Source organism: Bison bison, unplaced genomic scaffold (assembly GCF_000754665.1).
Source record: "Bison bison bison isolate TAMUID 2011002044 unplaced genomic scaffold, Bison_UMD1.0 scf7180017864307, whole genome shotgun sequence".
NCBI lineage: Eukaryota > Metazoa > Chordata > Mammalia > Artiodactyla > Bovidae > Bison > Bison bison.
The window spans coordinates 3,423,789-3,443,100 of record NW_011494879.1 but is presented as its reverse complement, the minus strand read 5'-3'; the positions used below and the strand labels follow the sequence as shown (position 1 = coordinate 3,443,100).

The 19,312-nt window shown below is 50.1% G+C and overlaps 1 protein-coding gene across 1 annotated transcript in view; it reads right to left on the bottom strand.

Annotated features, from left to right (window-relative positions):
- Positions 1-2,346: 2,346 nt before the first annotated feature.
- Positions 2,347-19,312, bottom strand: part of RNF144A (ring finger protein 144A) — a 129,696-nt gene continuing 112,730 nt past the window's right edge. Inside the window, 2 exon segments of the mRNA XM_010852038.1 lie at positions 2,347-6,609; positions 13,330-13,419. Of these exon segments, the coding sequence (XP_010850340.1) occupies positions 6,478-6,609; positions 13,330-13,419 (222 nt within the window). The 3' untranslated portion in view covers positions 2,347-6,477.

Sequence of the window (19,312 nt, the reverse complement as noted above, 5' to 3'; positions counted from 1 at the left end):
GATATTTTGCTTAAAAGCAGTTGCTCCTCAGCAGAGTATCCTCTGGGGTGATTCCCACCTTCCAGGTCAGCTTGAAGACCTGAGGTCCAACCGGAGTGGGGCAGGGCTGTTTTCAGGGTTGGGGAAGCTCGGCAACCCCCTGCCTTTGACTCTTGTCTGCCTCCTTGGATTGGCCTCCACTCGGGCAGGATCGTCCCACCCACGGACCATGCTCCCAGAAAGGGAGGAGTGGGTTGCTCCCACGAACCTGCTGAGCTATTGACCCCAGAACATGCTGGAATCCGCATCCTTAGTGCCCATGACTGTGATCTCATCTGGAAACAGGGCTTTTGAAAATGGTCAGCTTGAGGTCACCCTGGACTTGGGGAGGGGGCTAATCCAACGGCTGGAGTCTTCACAGAAGCAAATGTGGACACAGAGACGGAGAGGCAGACAGGGGAAAGAGCATGAGAAGATGAAGACAGAGACCAGGGGGCGGCCCGCACAAGCCCAGGGCTGCCCGGGATGCTGGCAAAGCCCAGCTGGGAGGGAGGCTGGCACGGGCCCACGCTCGGGGTTCTCAGGAGCCACCTTGCTTCCTGTGGACCGTGGGCCCCTGGCCTCCAGAAGCAAGTGAGAAGACATTCCCGTTGCTTCAGTCCTGTTTGCGGGGCTCTGTCGTGGCAGCCCTAGAAAGCTGATGCACCTCCGACACACACAGCTTCAGAATGAAGCCCCGGAACTTTGTGGGCTGTGCCTCCCAAGGGGGGACCCCTGAGTGGCCGTCCAGCCCCAGCGTGCCCATCAAAGTCCTTGCGCTTGCTGGACTGGGCCACTCCCTCATTTCTGCTTGGCCGATGCTTCCTCAACTCTAGACCCAGTCCACACACCTCACCCTCCCTACAGCCCTCTCTGACCACCTGTCCTGGCCCCAGTGCCACAGGGCAGCCGCCAGGACCCTGGCCACACCTTGCCCTGGTCTCTGACCCTCAGATCGGCCTCCCTCCAGACGAGGAGCCCCCGTGAGCAGGGACACCGTGTCTGCAATGCCAGCACCCGCATCCCCAGAGTCTAAGGATGGCTAGTATTTATTTTTTAATTACTTATTTTTGGTCATGCTGGGTCTTCGTTGCTGGGCTGGCTTTTTTCTGGTAGCAGCAAGTGGGGGACACTGACTGGCTGTGGTGGAAGGGCTGCTCATCACGGTGGCTCCTCTTGTGGTGGAACATGGGCTCCAGGGCGCCTGGGTTCATTCGTCGTGTCTCCTCGGCTCAGAGTTCAGGCTCAGCAGTTGTGTCTTAGATGCTCCGCGGCATGTGGATCCTCCCGGACCAGGAATCGAACCTGCATCTCCTGCATTGGTGGCGGATTCTTTATCACTGAGCCACCAGGGAAGCTGAGGATGGGTTTTAAACTGTAGCCACAGGACAGGTAACTAACCGCCTTTTCCTAGCCTTTCATTTTATGTTAATAAGTGAAGTATATATATTCTTCCAGGAAATTTAGATGAAGCAAATGAAAATCAAGGTGGAATACTCAAGAGTTACTAATTTTTTCGCCTATTAAACTCAGCATCCACGTTTCCTCTTTTTTTCTAGCAATGACGGGATGATCGCTGATTCTTATGACGCTCCCATAAACTTCGGTAGTTTTTTAAGTACTTGTTTCCATGGATGGAGGCAGAGAAAGGAGGCTGAGGTGCTTTCTGATGTCATTTTCCTGGAGAAGGCACAAGTGTGGGGCCCACTTACCCAGCACCCAACATGATTTTGGCTTCGAGAGAGTTGAGAACTTCCCAAGAGAGAAAACCTCAGCATATACAGATGTGCCTCAAGGGTATCACGCTAAGTGAAATGAGTCATGGACATTGAGACCCAAAGACTGTGTGATTTCACTTCTCGTGGAATCTACGAAACAAAAGCAATGAGCAAAGAAAACAAAGCAGAAATAGACATAGTTACAGACAACAATCTTGGTTGTCAGAGGGAGGGGGCTAGGGGATAGATAAAACATGAGAAGGAGATGAAGAGGCACACACTTCCAGCTGTGAGACAAGTTCTGGGATGTAATGTAACATAGAGAATATAGTCAGTAAGACTGAAACACCTTTATACAGTCACAGCTACCATGTGACAAATGATTGCTGGTCTTACTGTTGGTGATCATTTCATAATGTATAAAAACACTGAACCACAATGAAGTACACCCATAACAGTATCCTACTGCGTGTTAATTATAACTCAATTTTTTTAAAAGCTGTGTTCCCAGTGGCATAAGGACCCTCTCCCGCCCACCTCCAATCCTCACAATATTTTCAATCTTCAAGCCAGCAGTCAACTAAGAGTGTAAGAAAGATGGAGCCAGACAGGATTTACAAAAGTAACCTGTATTCCAGCCAAAATATCTTTAAAAAGAAATCCCTTCGAAAGGGGTGGGGGACAAACTACATAAGACACAATACACTTAAAATATGTATTGAAATTACAAATCAAACTTGTCTATACGATTCCAAAGTACAAAACACGACATTAAAAGGCGTTCGAACAGCTCTTTTATACATCACAGTGTGAGTGGCACGAAATGTACTGACATTTCAGAAACACGAACCAAACTTGTTTTGGTTTTTTTTTTGTTTGTTTTTACCACCACTTGTCAAATGCATAATGTATACATGTGCATGACTCATTCATGCATGTTCTTACACAAGAGTAGAATACACCCACGGTAAAATGAGCACGAGATGAGGGAAAGGTTGGGTACCTACCCCTCCCTGAAGGCTGCTGGAATCTCGGAAGACAGAATTGTGCAAACTAAGGAGGGGTGAGCATGGGCTTGGTGCCCCCAAACAGCAGGCTCTCTGGGTCGGGACGCAGCAGTCATTCTGCTTTCATGCACCCCCTTCTTTCCAGCTGGCATTTTTTGATAACACCAGTCACAACTCTTCATTTTGTTTCCTTTCATAAGGGCTTGGGTTAATGATAAGGAATAAACAAGCTTTGGTATTTTTGAGAGACCTTCAGGAAGCTTTATACATGCAAATGTTTTCCCTTGATGATTTCACTGTGATTTATATATACATAGACAGGTATTTATTAATCAATGAGAATCTGAGAAATAGACCAAAAAAAAAAAAAAAACCCACCCTGGTTCTTTCCAGTACTCTCATTTTTAAAGACAACCAAGGGAAAATACTCTCTTCTAATTTGCAAAATAACTTGTAACTTTTGGAAAACAGGTGAGAAAGATAAAATCATCTTGGAGTAATTTCTGCATATCTGATAAGCCCCTTTCCCCGGGTCCTATGTGCTAATCAGGAATTGGTCTGGTTCTTAAACTGGTTTTAAGAAACAGTATGCTGTAAAGAGAATCTGTTCCCCTTTAAAAAGATGCCAGAGGGAGCAGACGTGGTTCCTTAGCTCCCCCCGGGGGTGGAGTTTCACTGATGGGCCAGCATTCGGGCCTTAAAATGTTCTCTTTATGCTCAGGTCCTGGGTCGGTCTCTGCTGAGTGATCATCTACAACGATGCCCCTGAAGGCGCTGGTCCTCGGTGACGATGGTAAAGCTGGGCTGGCCAGGCTACAGGACGCAGGGCGGAGCCAGGCTCAGAGCCCAGGCATGGCCAGTGAAACCTCACTGCGCCGTCCGTTCCCAAAGGACTCATATTACCACACCCTCCGTCACCCCCACCTGGCCAGGGGCACTCAGCCATGGTCCATCTCTGTGTTCTCCTTCCCCTCCCCACCCCCTCCAGAATTAAAGGCCTCTAAATGAATCAACAGACGTGTGCTTCCACAGGGTCAGTGTGAACACCACCTGTCAAAGGTCATCTTCAATTACAGCCACATCCACAGTGTCAAACACCCAGGCTTTCCTGGGAGTGACGGCAAGGTCAGAACCCACAACACGGGCCATCTTCCCACGTCCTGTGCACACCTGACATCAGGCCCAGTCCATCCTGCGTCCCCACAAACAACAGGGATGGCGTTCCTCGCTGAAAGGAGAGGAGTCGGATGGTGATGCTGCATGTCTCCGAAAGGATCTCAACGAGACCCTGCCGGTGTCTTTCTAGCGAACAGACAGCTTTATTTTTGCTTTTCCTAATCACACCGACCACTCTCAGGCAGGCTTGATGTAAAAACTCAGAGCAAGCAGATGTGACTCAGACCCTGGGTGACCCCAGAATCCCGGTGTGTCCTACCTGGGTCGCACCATGTGCGTTGAACTATCAGGGCTAAAGGCACAGGGCTGGCAGGGGCTCTGGGTGTGCACGGTCTACCCGTGGACTCCCCCAGGAGAACAGGCGGCCCAGCCTGCTAGGAATGAAAGGGCCTGAGCTCTGGCCCAGGGAAGGCGGCGTTTCCAACAGCTCTGGTCCCCACCTTGAAGGAAGGGGCACTACTGCCTGGACCCCTGGAGGCAACGGGCAGCAGCAAGTACAGACAGGCTGAGCTGGGATGGGGAGCTCTGCCCCGTGGACCACTGGACACAGGCCGCGAGCCTGCTATCTTCCATGAGGACTTTAAAGGGCATTCACAAATTGCAGTGAGCTCTCAAGCCTGGGCCACCAAGCTCATCTTCAGGCCCAGGGCGCTGTCGCTCTCTCCAGAAAAGCCATTCCCCACCCCCAGGCCTGACCCTGATGGCAGCACCTCCAGCTACAGAGACTCAGTGCCCCGGCTTCATCCAGGCAGATGGCCCCGGGCATGTTCTTATCGTTAGTGAGTTTTCAAACTGTAGTTATATTGGAGGCTGTTCTGCACATAATTTTGACACAGACTGGCTCCTTAAAATGGCTTCAGTTTCAAAAAGAAAATGAATCCTAGAGCGAAAGAGTGATCCTGTTTCTCCTAAGCTGATTAAATGTTAACAAATAAAAGTCATTTCTCTACCAGAAGGTAATCGAGGACCTGAGATGGATACACAAACGCAGAAGTCAAGGATACAAAACACCACCACGCTGTACAAATGTGCCTGACATAGGCAAACAGCAGAGATAAAAGACTTCATTTTCATTTTACTCTTTCGTGGAATGCTTAATAAGTTTTAAAAAGTTCCACCATGATAAATCCACAACGATCGCCTACTGTGTTTAGAAGTCCTAAGCTGGATGAAATCAGCGTGCTCTTTAAAAGCCACAGTAAAGTCCACTGTCTGTAAAGCACACATTGCCCAGAGTTAACTTATGGAGCCCGGTATGTGTTACTGATCCGGGCATCCGCCTGCCCTGGTCACGGTCACACACAGCTGTAAAAGATCGAGTGGTAATACCCCCTCAATCAAAACAACTCAGTGAAGCGGAAGATTTTTTTCAGCAGGGGCAGTAGGGTAAGCAGCGAGACTTGGAACTGTGTAAGAGAGATGATTTCTCCAGAATAACTCAGTCATTTCAAAAACTGAACATCCAGAAGCTTGTGCCCCAGCCCCCTGCCAGTAAGCCCTTCCCCCGGACTTCAGGGTCACTATTTGATTGGTTTCATCTGCTTGAGGGGACTGATGCTGCAGCCAAACCACAGGGATTCTCGACAAAACTATTACCAAGTAAAACATTTGGTTTCTGAAGACATGAAAAAATATTTGCTGATCCTTGGGTGAACAGAGGAGCCCTGTGAGTCGAGTTGAATCACCAGAGAGAGAAAAACAAAAGGCAAACCTAGGGGGGAGATGTTCCTTTAAATGCATCAGTATGTTTAAAGAAATGCAACTGTTTAAAGACACGGGAAACACGCTGATAACAGTATACAGCGTACAGCAATCCCAAAAGTCTCCACAAGCGTCAAGAAAAGACACAAAGAGCACACAAGGCTTCCTAAATCTCCTGCAAAGTGGCTGAGCCAGAAAGGCCATATAACCATAACTTCTTAAAATCGCACATCTCAAGAGAAGGCATACAATGGTTTTGATGCACCGTGTTGATTTTTCACTACTCGGTTGGGGGTGGGGGGGCGGTGTGGGGAAACGCCTTCTAAAAAGGATTTTACTAAATGCCATTAGTAATAAAAAGAGTTGTCATAAACAGAGTGCTTTTCTCAAGTCAGAACACTCGGATTCTGTCTGAAGTGGAACGCGATCCTTAAAGGACTTCTCTCAGCCACGAGGAGGCGCCAGCTCGAAGCCAGGGAGGAGACAGACTGCACTCTGCATGAGAGAGTCCCCTCGGCAACATCGGAGGGTCCCGGTCCAGCGGGACAGGGAGAACGTCGCCGGGGTGGGGGGCGCTCCGCACAGCACCTCCCTCGGTGAGTCTGCAGAGACCCACCCTGTGCGACGCGCCCCACCACGCCAGCCTTGCCTCCCCCATGCCGGGGGTGACCACACCTGGGGCCTCGGCCGACGACCTGACATCAGTCCCTGGAATCACGGCGTCCTGGCGTGACACTGTGAAGCTCAATGGGGCACATAAGGCAAGAGAGATGTTTAGTGAGAGGGGGACAGCGGGGTGGGGTGGGGGAACCACGCTTCCCGCAGGCGGGGGTCCTGCTCCAGCATCGCACCATTCTCTAGGTGGGCAGAGGGTCGTCGTCACCTTTACTGCACTTGCACTTGCAGCAAAGTACAAACGGAGTGGCCAGGAGCAGGAAAGGGGAGGCCACCAGGAGCAGGAGCCCAAATCCAGCAAAGATGCCCACGACCTGCAAGAAGGAAACAGGAGCAGAGGGTAAGGGGGCTGGTCCATAGGTTCCACAGTGTAAGTACGAGCCACACAACCACCCATTCAGCCATCATCCACCTACCCAGCCATCCATCCACCCACCTATATGCATCCATCCACCTGTATCCACCTATATCCATTCATCTATCCATCCATCCATCCATCATCCATCCATGTATACATTCACCTACACCCACCCATCTATCCATTATCCACCCACGTATATCCACCATCTATCCAGCCATCCATCCATGCATCCACTCATCCATCCATGCATTATACGCACAACATCCATCCATCTTTCCATACATCCATCATCTCTCCTTCCACTTGTCCATCCATCTATCCATCTATCTACAACCTGTATCATCCATCCATTCATCCATCAACCCATTCATTCACCCACTCATCATCCACTCACCCATCCATCCATCTGCCCATAGTTATTTCCCTTCACTTCCTTCCTTTCATTCTCCCTCTCTTTCCCCCTTTTCTTCTTCCTTTCCCTTTCCCTCCTTTCATCAAAGTAACCAAACATCCATTCAATTATAGATTCAGTTAGCCATCAAGCATCCTCTGAGCCCAGCACTGTATTAGGTGCTGCGAACACAGAGGCACAGCTACCACCCAGTCTGGGTTCTCAGCTACCACCCAGTCTGGGGGAAAGACAGCATGATTACAGCTGATAATAATATAGTTTACAAAAACTGCTATCAGGTTCCAGGTGTAAAGGAGACCCGCAGCCGGACACGTACATGAGCCATGGGCAGGAGAATGTGCAACAGGAAACAGCTGAGATTATAAGGCTTACGAGGAGACGGGTGGTAACAGGAATGACTGGGATAAGGCACTCCATGTGGGAGAGCAGAAAGGCATACACAGGTGCATTAGGGAAGGACCAGATATGGTGCGGCATCACCGACTCAGTGGACGTGAGTTTGAACACACTCCAGTAGATGGTGAAGGACAGGGGAGCCTGGCGTGCGGCAGTCCATGGGGTCGCCAAGAGTCAGACAACAGAGTGACTGAACAACAAGACTTGTGTTATTCCTGGAGTTTAAAGTCCAACATGTACTGTTAGAAATTTTGATTTGGTTTAAAACATACGTTTACCCCGAGAGTTGAGTACATAGCAAAGGAAATAAGCCTCAAGTGTACGTATGGAGTTGAGTACATAGCAAAGGCAATAAGCCTCAAGTGTACGTATGCTGTCATTCAAATCAGGGAGGGAAGCTGGACAAAGAAGCTGGGAGGTTACCCCTTACCTGGCTCCCTCCATCAGCTGCTACAGCAGTAATCTGAACTGAAGGTGGAGTTCATCTGCCACCTAGTGTTCAGAGTGGTAAGTACGCAAACCCAGGGGCTTGTGGTTCTAATTCTGACTCTGTGTTCACATCTCTGGGCTTCGTGCTAAGTCACTTCAGTCATGTCGGACTCTTTGCGACCCCATGGACTGAAGCCCGTGAGGCTCCGCTGTCCGTGGAGATTCTCCAGGCAAGAATACTGGAGTGGGCTGCCATTTCCTCCTCTGGGGGATCTTCCCGACCCAGGAATCGAACCTGTGTCTCTTATGTCTCCTGCCTTGGCAGGCAGGTTCTTTACTACTAGCGCCACCTAGGAAGCAGCTTTCTCAATGATAAACAAATGAAGTAAAACATCTCTGAGGGTTAGTATCAGCTCTGAAATATGATAATATGCTACAGCATCACAGCGGGGTGAACGAAAGTGTCCCTTGACTTCTGATTTTACCTGAAAACTATCACAGGCGCATGCACACAGCTGCACACACACACGTGCACACACACACACACACACATCACATGGTGTTTATAAATTAGACTGTGCTTATGCTAAGAGTCCATGATTTCTGACGAGCTGGCTATGTCCATTTGTCTGAACTTAACGTCAGTAGTGCAATTGTGAGGTCTGAATTCAGATCACACTCATAAAATCACACACACGGCTATTTCAGAATATGTAAAACCCACAGGAAGGCATTGCTGATCTGCAGGGCACCTTGAACCACCTCAGCCACTAGGAACACACTCTCATTCTCCAGGGAGCCAAGGACCCTTGAATTAAAAACAGACCAAAACCCTTGACCAGATGCTCACATCCTTGGTCAATAAGATGCCTTCGCTTTCACTCAGCCTACCCTGTCTCTTTCTTGGAGTGCTGTCGAACCAGCTAGGTTACCCGTTCGTTTCCAATTGTGATAGTGAAACAAAGCAGGACCCTAAAGGTCCTCGCCCCCGCCCTATGTCCTTTGTCTGCCTTTTGTCTGCAGAAATACTTTAGCCAAAGAACAAGTTCGATCAGAGAAGTGAGAATACACAGAAACAAAGGGAAACAATCAAAGGAGACCAAATAACAACAGTTTAAGTCATTAAGCAAAGTCAAGGACCTTCAGTTCCTCCTCAAGGGCTAGAGATAACATTCCGAGCCAAGTCCTGTGAGCTGTCCTGTAGATACTGAACCCCCCACCTGGTGGAGGAGTTAATTACATGATGACTGGACTGCAGTCACGACATGAGCTGCCACAGTTCTGACAACTGTCCTCAAGGAGATGGGAACAAACCAACCCTGGAACTAAAGATTAACTGTACTTAGAACAATCAAGATGACGCTGGTCAGACCACCGATGACCAATGTGAAGGTGACAGACCGAGCTGACTGTGCTGTTTTTGCCCCCTCCTTCTGTCTATAAAAGCTCTTGCCCCACTGGTTTTCAGTGTAGCGGGAGGGAGTTGGCCTTTGGACAGATGTCTGCCACCCTACCTCTCCAGATACCAGCATGTGAAATAAAGCAAACTTTCTTTCCAATCAACCTGGCCTCTTTATCGGCTTTTGAGCAGCGAGCAGCCAGGATCCACTTCCATTATAAAAGGAGGAAACAGGTATAGTCAGAAAGAAGTCAGAAAAGAATGAGACAGGAAGCAAATATCTCACAACAAAAATCACCACTTAGTGAGCATCTTATAAACATGTCAGACAGAAATGATATACTGTGGGGACAGAGGATAAAGAGGGAATCACGTGAAACAAGGACCCTTCACCCCAGACAAACCCTGATTTAAAGGAGCGGTTAACCACTCAGACTGTTTCTCAAGGCACCCACTCATCAGGGCAGAGCCTGGTCTGTGTGACCATCACCAGCCCCCAAGCACAGCCCAGGGTCTCTGCCTTCACAAATGTCCAATATGGGCATATGGGATGAACCGGGCCAGTGGAGTCCAGGAGGATCTGAGTCCTCTCCCCTAGACAGAGTTCTTCAACACAACTCCAGGGCTTGGTAGCAGTAAGCCAAGTCAAAGCGATGGTAGAACAATCAGAACACATTATGTTCATTGAAACTGGGCACTGAACATGACGTGAATGTCGGCCGCATCATAGCCTGAATGCTCGGAGGTCAGGTCAGAGAGGCTGTGTCTGGGGATACAGGGGGTGGCTCCCACGTCTCTTCCCAGCTCTGCATGCAATGGCATCATCACCTTGGCAGCTTGAAACGGCTATCCCAGGAGAGTTGACACCGCAGAAGAGACCAAAACTACAATGTAGCCTGCCCACTGCCCCCACCCCATGACCAACTGATAACAATTCTCAGAACACTGGCCGCACGTGTGTGTGCTTCAAGGCAGGGGATGGATGAGTTCAGAGGGCCAGCAGCCTGCCTGCTTTACACTGAAGGTGCCTCTGCTCAATTTCACCAGCCCTGAGAGGGGCCTGAGATCAGGGGCGCATCCCTCGTCCCCGTGGCTCCAGGGGTTACTCAGAGCTGGCAGTGAGCATTTGTCCCTAGAAGGTGCTGACTGATGAGGCCAAGAGGAGCTGGTGGGAGGTGTCCACAGGCTTCTTCCTCAACAATGATGGAGGCTGGGAAGCCCTGTCCGGGTTTCTGCATTTCTTCAGGGCCTGTTATCCAAGTACCTGTTACCACCTCCGCTCACGACCCCAGAAACACAAGACTCACTCCTGAGAATTAAAAGGCATGAGGGCTGAGGTGTGACCACACAGCCTAGCCTTGTTATCGGACAGGGTGACAGTTTCCACCGGCACTCAGGCGCTCCTGGGAAGCTCGCTGTGACTCCAGCCACGTGGAGACACGGGAAGGAGAGAAAACAGCTCCTTGTTCAGAAACAGGGTCTTTACAGAGATTGCTGTTGTTGTTGTTCAGTCTGACTCTTTGCGACCCCATGAACTGCAGCACAGCAGGCTTTCCTGTCCATCACCAACTCCTGGAGCTTGTTCAAACTCATGTCTTTAGAGTCAGTGATGCCATCCAACCATCTCATCCTCTGTCGTCTCCTTCTCCTCCTGCCTTCAATCTTTCCCAGCATCAGGGTCTTTTAAAATGAGTCAGCTCTTCACATCAGGTGGCCAAAGTATTGGGACTTCAGCATCAGTCCTTCCAATGAATATTCAGGGTTGATTTCCTTTAGGATTGACTGGCTGGATCTCCTTTCTGTCCAACAGTCTCTAAAGTGATTTTGGAGCCCAAGAAAATAAAATCTATCACTGTTTCCACTTTCTCCCCATCTATTTGCCATGAAGGGAGGGGATTGGATGCCATGATCTTAGTTTTTTGACAGTTGAGTTTGAAGCCAGCTTTTTCACGCCCCTCTTTCACTTTCATCAAGAGGCTCTTCAGTTCTTTACAGAAGGAATCAGGTTAAGATGACATTCCCAGGAGGGACCCTAATCCATTACAACCGGTGTCTTCACTAAGAGGGACGTCTGGACACAGAGACAAGGTGAAGTGCTGGAGGGACACACCTGTGAACCAAGGAGCCAGGATCGCAGGGCGCCACCTGGAGCTGGAAGAGGCAGGGGGACCCTCCTGCAGGTTCCAAGGGAGAGAGGCCCTGCCCACACCTCGACTTCAGCCTCCTGGCCTTTAGAACTGCGAGAGTCTGTTTCTGTTGTTCGGTGTCTTATTCCAGTGTAGAGGGGGCGGGGGAGCCCTGGAGCTGGCCGTGCTGGCCCAGAAGGCAAAATAAAATGCAGCTCAAATCCGCTCTCACGTAGAGGTCAACAGACTGGCCCTCGGGCTGGATGGAGTTCACAGTTTATTGTGCTTTTTTTTGTTCTTACAACTTTATGGAGCTATAACTTACATACCTTACAACTCAGCCACTTAATGCCCAATTTATGGGTTTTAGTGCACTCAGAACTGCCCAACTTGCACCCCAGTCAATGCCACCTGCTGCTTTTTAAAAGCGATTTCCTGGAATGCAGCCACGGGCCTTTTTGACACACTGTCTGTAGCACCGGCCTCGCTACTAGGCGGAGAGGACAGCTGCAAAGCCGGACGTTCTACCATTGGCCGGCCAGAGACCCGTTGGCCCTGCCAGGGGGTCTGCAGTGGAGATCACGGGAGAAGCACAGTTACAGGCAGCCTGTCTCTGTTCCTAGGAAACCCCTGAGACTCGGTTCCTGCGACTCCTAGATGGCCTGCCTCGGGGCTGTGCTGAGACGTGCTGAGAACAAGGCTGGAGCCCACTGAGGCTCTTCCCTACCCCAGGAGCTGGCCTGCACTGACGCCTGCCTGCCGGTCCCCTCAGGGGCTTCCCTCCACGCCCACAGCACACCTGAACATCATACCATGGCCTGCAATGCCCATGGGGTCCACCCTGATCATCTCTGACCACTGCTACCTCCTCCTGCTCTGTCCGCATGGACCTCCATGCCACACTTCTGCCCTTCGGCCCAACGCTATCCCCTCTGCCTAGACTGTCCCCCTGTATGAACTGTCCCTCCTCTGGCTGAACAGTCCCCTCTCCCCTGTCCCACCTACTCCCACCACCAGCTCCCCATCACTCAGTCCTTGGCCATAGGCACCACCTCCAAGAAGCCTTCCGGGCCGCACCATCTAAAGACCCCTCCCAATCACCCCTCCCCTACAGCTCAATTCACACCCTATACTGCTCCTGGCTCACTGTCCCTACAGGAGATGTGCAGCCATAAGGGAAAGCTCCATTGATCTCCTTCACCAGCGTGTTTCCAACTCTTAGAACAGCTCCAGGCACACAGGAGGAAGTAAACATCTGCTGAAAGTATGAATAACCCCACCGACCAGCTGCCTAGACATCACCGTGCGGGGACCTTTCCATCCCTTCCCTCTCATCCCTCCCTATGGCTAACGCACTCACCCGGGGGCCTCTATGGGAAGCTCTTCAATAAGAGCCAGCAAGGACGGACCATGCGCAGTAGGTCATGACCAAGGCCAGGAGTAGGCACAAGCAATCGGATGTCTGATGTTGAAGAACCACCGTGTGTTAAAACGTGGGGCGTATTCATGTTAGGTAAAGAATCTACCTGCAATGCAGGAGACCTGGGTTCGATTCCTCAATCAGGAAGATCCCCTAGAGAAGGAAATAGCAACCCACTCCGGTATTCCTGCCTGGAGAATCCTATGAACAGAGGAGCCTGGCAGGCTATAGTCCATGGGGTTGCAAGAGTTGGACATGACTTAGCGACTAAACCACCACCACCACCATTCATGTTAGGCAGGCCTATCAAAAGCATAATCTCAGTCCAGGAAAAACTCTGGCAGCTATCGCATTTACTAGCTGTTTTTCTATATGGGAGATCTTTGATCAGCTGGCAAGTCTTCTGGAAATGACACACACAGGTCCTGTTTCTCTCTCTCTCTCTGTGTCTCTGTCCCCGAGATCAAAACCCCAGGTGCGCCGCCTCCTACCTGTGTCCGATGCCAGATGACAGACGCCCTGGAGTGGCCCAGCTTGTTCCTGCAGGGCCCTTTATCATAATGGATCAGGAGGAAGTCGTCCTGCAGAGGGAGAGAAAGAACAGAGGTGGATGGGATGGCACGCTCCACTCAGTGCGTCCTGCCTGCTCCTGAGGTTTGCAGCAGACTGTCATATTCCCTCTTTCCTTTCCTAATATTTAGAACTAGAGTTCCTATCTCACATATCCGATTGAGAAGAAAGAAAACCTACTGACTGATTCTGGCTGGCCATCCCAGACTCCTCTCTGCTGAGTGCTCCAGAGTCTGAGTTCAAGTGCGGTGAGAATTCTTTACAGGAAAAGCTGCTTATCTTTTTGAATTAATACAAAGACTAATTAATACAAAAAATTACTTAATACAAAAATGAATACAAAAAACTAATTAATACAAAAATACAAAAAATAATTAATACAAAAATACAAAGACTACACTTTTTCAATAAATGGTAAAGACCATGTTGTTTATACCTGTGCATTCCCCAGAATAAAAATGTAGAATTATTAAAACAAAGAATTAATTAATACAAAAACTAATACAAAAAACTAATTAATACAAAAATTACTACAAAGACTAAACCTTTTCAATAAATGGTGCAGACAGTGTCGTCTATACCTCTGCATTCCCCAGAATAAAAATGTAGAATTATTAAAGAAAGTTATTCCAAATAATGGAGGGGGAAATGGCAACCCACTTCAGTATTCTTGCCTGGAGAATCCCAGGGACAGAGCAGCCTGATGGGCTGCCGTCTATGGGGTCGCACAGAGTCGGACACGACTGAAGTGACTTAGCAGCAGCAGCAGCAGCAGCATTCCAAATAAACCGTATTTTTAAATGAAAAAAAAAAAAAAAAGAAAAAAACACTCAAAACGAGGGAACACGGACAACAGCAGAGGAAGCGAGTTCATGGGAAGGGGCTGCAGTCAACCCAGCCTCCTGGCCTCCCTCCCTTCTCCGTGACCGAAGGCTCACAGGCCACGAGAGGGAGCCCTGCTCCCACTTCGGCCCCCGTCCAAGCCTGGCTCCGGCTCCAGGAATCTGCGCTGATGCAGGGCTTCTGAAGAAGTAGGTCAGAGGCTTGGCCGCTCTGGGAGCCGCCAGCAGCCCTGGGGCTGAGCTTTCTTCCCCGGAGTCCCTGCCTTCCCGGCTTCCTGCTGCCCTGGCAGAATTACTCCCAGATGAGATGACTTCCGGTGTGTGTACGGTCCATCCTCGGCCTGTAGCACCAGCCTTCTTGCCCGGAAAGTGCTTCTTCTCTGCTCAGACCAGAAAACGTTCTCATGGCTCAAGAGCTGGCAGGAGACCAGTCTTCCGTCCACAGTTCACCCGACTGTCTAGAACGGAGAGGCGACTCCCTTCCGATTTGGCGGAAACGTCCTGCCCACCCCCCACCACACCCCCCACCTTCACCTCCATCACCTGGGAGTCTTCACCAGACTGGCAGGGGCTCCTGGAGTTGGACCCCTGAAGCAATGTCAGCCTTGGTAACTACATCACCAGCTCGGAGCTTGGCACCCAGACCTCAGCAAGCAGGAACTGAGGTGCAGGAGGGCATCTTCTGTACAAACCCCTCTGCTCCTCCATTAACAGGAGGGGCTGTTTTCTCTCCTATCACCCATAAAGAGAACCAGCTCAGCAAGCAGCACAGAAGGGAGGCCCATGCTGTTTCTTCATGTAACCAAGAGTATGAACAGAGCCTCTTTCAGAGAGAAGAGGAAATAAGCCCAGCCCAGCGCGTCTGAGACAGGAGGCCATTCCTCTTGGAGCCGGGCAGAGCTGGTCATGGTGATGTCCCTTAGCATCCCCACAGGTGGCACTGCCTGGGAGCCCTCCTCTGGTCCTGGGAACTGCCAGCCTCTGGTCTGATGACCTCACAGGTCAGCCTCCTGGAGCCTGACTGGGTCCTGGAACAGCAGGAAATTCTGGTTTTGGGGGGTGGTAGTGAGCTGCCTTCCAGGGAGGTGGGCGGTCCCAGCCTGCCACCTCTCACTTCACCCCCCAGTACCAGCCCCTCAGCTGTCCAGGAGAACACGGGCAGAGATGAACACACAGCTCAGCCGGCCGGGGATGTCTTCTCAAAGCCATTTCTGATGACTTGTGTCCACTGGGCACTCTCTCTTCCTTGAACTCCTCATTCTATGTTCTTTCACTCACATACCATGGAGGTTAACTTTTCATCCAGGGTCTCATTTTGCCAGGCTGCTCTTCACAAAGTCTTGCTCCGGAGGCTCACGGATACTCTCTGGATTTGTCTTCTGAAACACAAGGCTAACTGTGCTATCTCGCCCAGCTATGAAGCCTGCAGGGATCTCCTCCAGCAAAGCTGCACAAACCCTGTTACTCGTTACAGTCACTGGGAGCCTTTGGGACTGCAGCTCCTGACTCGGGGTCCAGATGCCCCACGTGGCTGTCATCAACCTGCCGTGGACCAGTGCTTGGGGGCTATGAGCCCCTGTGATGGAGGTCAACCTCCATCTCGGCCCAGAGACCCCAGTCACGGCCTGCACCTCGGCCAGGCCCAGGCCACGAACAGCTCACAGCTTCCTCACCACATCCTGTTCTTTGGAGGTGGCCCGCCTCCCACACTCTGCCCTCTGCCTGGTCAGTGAACTCTCCATCAGCTATGCCCACACCGTTGACGCCCCTGGACCCAGGGACCAACCCCACCCCTGGAGGGGCTGCCGGAGACCCCACACGCACCGGCTTGTGGCTCCGCCCACAGGGACCTAGTGCTACCAGGGGCTTCTTGATTGCGGGGTCACCAGCTCCTCGGGGTCACAGACTCTGCCGGCCTCAACTTGGCAGTGCCCCTCTTCATGCAGAGCAGAGCTGCTGACACTCACGGCACATTTCCTGAACAAAACGAAAGTTTTCCCCCTGACAAAAGCGCTGGAAGATGCTTTCACAATGTAACAGTGATTTCATTGTGACCTTAAGTTCCTGAATGAAGGCCTGGGGAATAACCACCGCAGAGCCTGCCAGGAACCCAGGTGGACGGTGAGCATGAACGTTTCCTTCACATTGTTCAGAGGAGCCACACCAAGCTCCTGGGTGGACACAGAAACAATGGAGCTGGCTACAGAGCTCGGGCGGCCAGATGCTCAGAGACGAATGAATGAACTCAGAGCAGCCCCACCACGGAAGGCCTGAGACTTCCTGTCCCACTCTGAGTCGGGTCTGCCTGACGGAGGCTGGTCTAACCCACGTGGTGGGGTTTGGAGTCTGAAAGACTGGAGAATGGATGCTGGGTCTGTTCCTCACTCCTTCGGGGCTTTGGGAAAAGATCCCTAACCTTCGTGGGCTTCTTAAAAACAGGAAATACCTCTCACGCCGGAATCTGATGCCTGATGATCTATGGGGGAGCTGATGCAATAACCATAAGATGCACGACAAATAAAATGCCCTTGAATCATCCCCAAACCATCCACCCTCCCACCACAGTGCATGGAACTGGTCCCTGGAGCCAAAAAGGTTGGGGATGGCTGGATGAAGTAACAGGTATGCAGAGCAAGACACAGAGGCTGCATATGACCATCACTTCATACGTAGTAACTATTCACTCACCCCAAAAGAAAGAGAGTGAGTGGGTCCCCCCTGATTGTAAGTAGTGACTGTGGGGCCAGCAGTGCAGCAGATGAGCGGGTGCGGTCCAGGGCCTCCCCTGTGAGGACTGGGGGCCGGGCCCAGCTGGGTGGGCGGTTGAGGACCAAGATGGAAGGCAGTGCCAGAAGATGAGGGCTAACTCCGTGAGGCGCAGGGGCGCTCAGGAGCTGGTGCGGGGAAGGAAAATTCCCCGGGAGAGATGGAAGACCTACCAGCTCTGTCTCCACTCCGGACACGCTGTTGCTTCCAGACCTGGTTCACACACTTACTTTGAGTCATGGCTACTGTCCTTGATTGACCGTCCCAGAGCAGACTCCCTGTCCTTCAGGGTCTGCTTTCTGTGGCCACAGGGTCACTAGGCAGCAACTGCTCATCTACAGAGAAAAACAGGACACTCCTGGCCCCAAGGATGCCGGCTTTCAAGGAGGAAATTGCTGCCTTGGTCCCTTGGAGCCTGGAAACAATGGGGTCTCTTGCTGGCAGGAAGTGTGCTTTAGAACTGAGTCAGACAGACACACGGACGTACAGACAGGGTGTCTCTCCAGAGACCAGAGCAGAGAGAGAACAACCTTGGGCTCAAAGGAGATAGGTCAAGGGGATGTCAAGATCGCAGGAGAGGTCACAGCAAAGCTATGGTCTCTCTGGAAGTCAGGTTCTGTGTCTGTCCACGTCTAATACTTCCCTCCAGAATCCACTGGGAAGTTTGATAACATGTAGTTAAAACCGGTGTTTCACTTCCTTTCCCTTTTAGGAAAAGTTGATAAGGAATGGGAAATTGCGGGACAGAGAATAGATAATATAATATAAATTAATGATCAGTTTTCAAAAAAAAGTACAGTGAAGTGTAAAATTATATATATTTATATAATATAGAGAGACTATGTATGATATATAGGATTATATAATACAGAAGACTATGTGCTAAGTCGCTTCAGTCGTGTCTGACTCTCTGCAATGCCATGGACTGTAGCCCGACAGGCTCCTTTGTCCATAGGATTCTCCAGGCCAGAATACTGGAGTTGGTTGCCATGTCTTCCTCCCGGGGATCTTTCCGATATACAGAAAGACTGTGTATAGACTGAAAAGTGTTAGTCGCTAAGGCATTTCTGGCTTTTTGCAACCCCATGGACTGGAAGCATTTCAGGCTCCTCTGTCCATGGAATTCTCCAGGGAAGAATACTGGAATGGGTATCCATTCCGTTCCCCAGAGGATCTTCCTGACCCAGGGATCAAACCCAGTTCTGCATTGCAGGCAGATTCTCCACAACTGCGACATTAGGGAAGCCCCATATACATATATGTATATGTATATGTATGTATGTGTGTATGTATGTATATATACGTGATACATAGAGAAACCATATACATATAGACTTTGAAGACCATACGGACTTGGTGATGCTTCAGATATCATTCTAAATATCCCCTTCCCATTGCACAAAGTCAGTGAACAAACCTATTATTGGTTTTAAGTTAAAGAAAATTAACCTTGCCAAAGTGATTTATTCAACTTGCTTAGGAAAGGAAAAGGAAACCTCCAAGACAGAAAGACGGCAATATACTCCCCAGATTTGTTCAGTTACACAAAGATCTCCTATACATTTAGTGATTTTAAGTTAACAAAGGGACAACAGGCTTTTCGAAAGAAAAAAACAGAAAGAAGCAATCTGTGTAATATTTTTATAGGTGGCCTTTGAATTACAGACCTGTTAGCTTATTCAAGCGTCCATCTCAAACAGACATTAATTTTCTTCTCGACAGTCTCTAGACCTGTCCATCTTGGGACAGGCAAGCTTTCAAAGTTCTGCCACTTTGCACACTGTTAAGAATGCTTTTTCCTTCACCTGTGCGGCCTGAGTTGACCCTTCTCTGCAAGTATGTATAAAGCTGAATCACTTGCGATAACCTCTCAACAGGAGACTCACCCAAACATGGTGCTCTGACTGCAGGTGGTCGGGATGAAAAGGAGCAGCTGTCAGACAGGTGAGCTCCCATTAAGGTAAACATGGGGCCGTTCTGACCTCCTTTTATTCTAATTAAATCTTAATACTATTATGGGGTGGGCTGGATCCATCCAGGACACACCTTTGCTGCAAAGGACAGATAAATATAAAGCCATCCCTTTATGACATATGACTCAATAGGCTTTGACTGTCACCAACTATAACGATTTTAATAGATGATTAGTTCTGTTTGATCATAGGTGGCTCAGACGGTAAAGGATCTGCCTGCAATGCGGGAGACTGGAGTTTGATCCCTGGGTCAGGAAGATCCCCTGGAGAAGGGAATGGAAACCCACTCCAGTATTCTGGCGTGGAGAATCCCATTCTCCAGA